This window comes from Tachysurus vachellii, chromosome 25, assembly GCF_030014155.1.
Source record: "Tachysurus vachellii isolate PV-2020 chromosome 25, HZAU_Pvac_v1, whole genome shotgun sequence".
Taxonomy (NCBI): Eukaryota; Metazoa; Chordata; class Actinopteri; order Siluriformes; family Bagridae; genus Tachysurus; species Tachysurus vachellii.
In genome coordinates this window covers 17184078-17189077 of record NC_083484.1, presented here as the reverse complement: position 1 = coordinate 17189077, position 5000 = coordinate 17184078, and the positions used below count along the sequence as shown (strand labels likewise).

Here is a 5000-nt window from a genome sequence, read left to right as displayed (position 1 = left end):
ACGCACGCTCTCACACACACACACGCACGCTCTCACACACACACACGCTCTCACACACACACACGCACGCACGTGCACATGCTCACACACACACACACACGCTCTCACACTCACACACGCACGCTCTCACACTCACACACGCACGCTCTCACACTCACACACGCACACACGCACGCTCTCACACTCACACACGCACGCTCTCACACTCACACACGCACGCTCTCACACTCACACACGCACGCTCTCACACTCACACACGCACGCTCTCACACACACACGCACGCTCTCACACTCACACACACGCTCTCACACTCACACACGCACGCTCTCACACTCACACACACGCTCTCACACTCACACACACGCTCTCACACTCACACACACGCTCTCACACTCACACACACACGCTCTCACACTCTCACACACACGCTCTCACACTCTCACACACACGCTCTCACACTCACACACAGCAGGTACAGATAAAGGGGTGTAATAAAACAGAAGTCAAATAAAAAGAAATAAAATCACCAAGGGGCTTCTGTCAAATAATGTAAAGGTAACAGGTGCTTGGTGTGGGTTCAGTTGTTGGGTAGAAGTTCTCTCAGATGTGTATGTTGTATGTTCAGCTCTGTCCAAGTTGTGTTTCAGTAGTAAAGGGTGTGTGTGTGTGTGTGTGTGTGTGTGTGTGTGTGTGGTGTTTCCTGAAGCTGTTTGGTAGGTTTATGTAAATGTGTAATTTGTATGTAAAAAAAGCAGCAGAACCTCCTGTTTCCTTCTGAGTGAGGGGAGAGTGTAATGGGGGGGGGGGGGGTTAGTGAACACACTCAATAGTGATGATGAGGGGAGTGTGGCTTTGTCTGGCGCTCAGTGATGACATCATCCTGTAGCTGTTCACCATGAGCTAAAGGTCTCATAATGAGGAGGATTTTTACCCTCTGCACATTTACATACCGCGCAAACCCCTGACAGATCACACACACACACACACACACACACACACACACACACACACACACACACATATATATCCACCATCAAATCCTCCACAAATCCCCTCTCTGTCATCACACTGAACCGGTTGACATTCACACAGGAGAGTGAGACAGACAGAGAGACAGACAGCCCACATCACCATGCTCTCTCATGCTTTGTTAAACAGCGGTGGTGTTTGATCACACACACACACACACACACACTCTCCCTCATATCACACCACCCACATTAAATACAGCACAAACAAAATGTAATATTTCATATCACATTTCCTTATCATTCACACTCCTGATATGTGTACCACACACACACACACACACACACACAGACACACACACACACACACACACACACCCTCATTAAGTGCTGTTCACACAGTGTTACACAAAGAGAAACACAGAATTTACAGTCCTTAACTTAAACGGTCAGACGTATGTGCACCCCTGAGCCCCACACCCACATGTGCTTCTTTGTCTGAATTGGTGCTGCAGCTTACAGTTTCCCTTCACTGGAAGTAAGAAGCTCAAACCTGCTCCAACATCTAAGGGAGACCCTTCCAGAAAAGTGGAGCTGATTATAAAGAAAAGGGAATCAATCTGGAACAGGATGTTCAACATGCACACATGGGTGTGTGATGGTCAGGGGTGCACAAACTTTTGTACATCCAGCTAGAAACACTTTTTTTGATTAGACAAATGTAAACATTGAGTGTTTATTTTACACTTTTTATTATAAATCAGTGTCATAACAGCTGAAAAAAGTTCTATATAATCTCAATTTCATTCAGAACCATTTTCAGCTCACCGCCAGACACCAAAGAAACAATTTTTACCTCACAGCATTTTCTCCTTTATTTTGTATATTCACCACATCTCTCTCTCTCTCTCTCTGTCTGTCTCTCTCTCTGTGTCTCTGTCTCTATCTGTCTCTCTCTCTGTGTCTCTCTCTCTCTCTCTCTCTCTCTCTCTCTCTCTCTGTCTGTCTCTCTCTCTGTGTCTCTGTGTCTATCTGTCTCTCTCTCTGTGTCTCTCTCTCTCTCTCTCTCTGTCTCTCTCTCTCTGTCTCTCTCTCTGTGTCTCTCTCTCTGTGTCTCTGTCTCTCTCTCTGTCTATCTGTCTCTCTCTCTGTCTATCTGTCTCTCTCTCTGTCTATCTGTCTCTCTCTCTGTCTCTCTCTCTCTGTCTGTCTGACTCTCTCTCTGTGTCTCTGTCTCTCTCTCTGTGTCTCTGTCTCTCTCTGTCTATCTGTCTCTCTCTCTGTGTCTCTCTCTCTCTCTGTCTCTCTCTCTCTCTGTCTATCTGTCTCTCTCTCTGTCTGTCTCTCTCTCTGTCTCTCTCTCTCTGTCTATCTGTCTCTCTGTCTGTCTGTCTCTGTCTCTCTATGTTTATATCTCGCTGTCTCTCAAGTTCAAGTTCAATGTCTGCTTCAGAGGCATGCAAAAAGTTTCACCCCTTTCTCCCCTCCCTGTCTCTGTCTCTCTCTCTCTCTTTACCCTCCATCCCCCCTTAATCCCCCCCTCTCTATCTCTCTATCTCTCTCCCCTCCATCTCCCCCCTCTCCATCGCCCTCTCTCTCACTCCGTCTCTCTCTCTCTCTCTCTTTATCCCCTCTTTCTCTCTCTCCCCTCCCCCCCCCTTGTCTGTCTATCCCAGCTTTATTACACAGGAGTTACTGAAGTTACCATGTGAAGTTGTACAGAGACATTGTGTTCAGATGAATGACAGATTTCCCGCTGACATTCATAATAAAATGGAAACTTTATCCGTCACTAACACTGTAACTGGACTCTGTGTCACAAGGAGAGAGAAACTAATTAAAATTATATTCATCACAAAATCCTCACTGGGAAGAAAACTCACAAAACACAGCTGTGACCCAGAGGCAACTTTTCTGTGGACTGCAAAAAAGCAAGTAGGACAAAAACATTACTTCACTTAATGTATTAATCACTTAATCCCGTTTATTCCGCACGTTATAGCACCGTTACTTACGCATCTTCAAACCAAAACACACGCCGATGTGAGGTGCGCATGCCCAGACACCGTGCGCATGCGCAGTGTGCACTACTTTGACATACTATAAAGTACAGATAGCTAGTGATTTAGGAGAAAAGTGTAGCGTGTTCATCTTCATCGTGCTCTCTCTCTCTCTCTCTCTCTCTCTCTCTCTCTCTCTCACACACACTCTCTCTCTCTCACACACACACACACACACACACACACACAATAATCAGCACCAACACATCTTGTCACTTTTGGATGTTTTGACGCTTTAAAGCGCCTTTAGTGTTGTGTGAGGAAACAGCGCGAGCTCACGGCTAACTGTCACAAACACTTCACAACTATAACATCAACACGTTTATCAGCTCTTACTGTAGTGAGGAGAGGTTTCATCTGTTCGCTCTTCTCTTCCTCCATTAGATCGGATGTGAGCTTCACTTCTTTCTTCCGTCCCTCTCGTCTGATTTGAATACGTTAATTTACACGCACTCCTCGGTTTCCCCCTTTTCACCTCAGCAGCCGTCGCTATTTAAGTGGCAGAGATAAGCCACGCCCCTCATCATGAGTGACAGCCCGTCTGGCCGTTTGCTCGCACATGTACGTCTCTGGGGTCCGCGAGCGGTCCTTTGTGACGTCGCATGAGGGTGTGCATATTAATGAGGGGGAGGGGTCTGAAAATAAGCGCCGGCTAAAAGCGGTGTAGTAACTAAACTATTATTATTATTATCATTATTATTATTGTTGTTATTATTATTATTATTATTAATAATATTGTTGTTATTATTATTATTATTATTTTTTTTATTATTATTATTGTTGTTGTTATTGTTGTAGTTGTTTTGTTGGTGTTGTTAATTATAATATTGATAGTAATAATAACATTTTACTCATTCCTTAAAAGAGGAATAAACAAGACAGAATAAAAACATCTTTGAGAAAAGTGCGATCAAATCCGATCAGTTTTATACACAGCATCAGTATGGCTCCAAACCAAAGAATTCCGATGAATAGCCTGTGTGTGTGTGTGTGTGTGTGTGTGTGTGTGTGTGGTATGTTGCATTAGAATGTGTGTGTGTGTGGTGTGTTGTTAGAATGTGTGTGTGTTAGAATGTGTGTAGGTGTGTGTGTGTGTGTGTGTGGTGTGTTGTTAGAATGTGTGTGTGTTAGAGTGTGTGTGTGTGTGTGTGTGTGTGTGTGTGTGTGTGTGTGTGTTAGAGTGACCGAGTCACCAGCAGGAGGCTATTATTACAGTTCAATTTTTGCTTTTGAAGAGAAATATGATTCATGATCAATATTTTTCACAGATTATGTTTTATTGTGCACAGATTTATTTCACTGTGTGTGGAGAAAGAGTCACAGTGTTGATGATCCTTTTACACACACACACACATACACACACACACAGTGCTAAATGAACTCTGTTTCTGTGTTAGATGTTGTAATGTTAGGGTTCTATACAGAATCTGTATTCCCGTTTTATTGAGTGTACTGTGTGTTTATTGTGTGTACTGTGTGTTTATTGTGTGTACTGTGTGTTTATTGAGTGTACTGTGTGTTTATTGTGTGTACTGTGTTTATTGTGTGTACTGTGTGTTTATTGTGTGTACTGTGTTTATTGTGTGTACTGTGTGTTTATTGTGTGTACTGTGTTTATTGTGTGTACTGTGTGTTTATTGTGTGTACTGTGTGTTTATTGTGTGTACTGTGTTTATTGTGTGTACTGTGTGTTTATTGTGTGTACTGTGTTTATTGTGTGTACTGTGTTTATTGTGTGTACTGTGTGTTTATTGAGTGTACTGTGTTTATTGTGTGTACTGTGTTTATTGTGTGTACTGTGTGTTTATTGTGTGTATTGTGTGTTTACTGTGTGTTTATTGTGTGTACTGTGTTTATTGTGTGTACTGTGTGTTTATTGTGTGTATTGTGTGTTTATTGTGTGTACTGTGTTTATTGTGTGTACTGTGTGTTTATTGTGTGTATTGTGTGTTTACTGTGTGTTTATTGTGT

General features: G+C 43.1%; 1 protein-coding gene across 3 annotated transcripts in view; it reads right to left on the bottom strand.

The window, feature by feature from the left end:
- slc4a7 (solute carrier family 4 member 7) overlaps positions 1 to 3524 on the bottom strand; it is a 28202-nt gene extending 24678 nt beyond the window's left edge. For all 3 annotated transcript variants that reach the window (XM_060861182.1, XM_060861183.1, XM_060861184.1), the window contains exon 1: positions 3366 to 3524. In XM_060861182.1, the coding sequence (XP_060717165.1) occupies positions 3366 to 3410 (45 nt within the window). In that variant the 5' untranslated portion in view covers positions 3411 to 3524. The remainder of the gene's footprint in view (positions 1 to 3365) is intronic.
- Between the last annotated feature and the right edge of the window lie 1476 nt (positions 3525 to 5000).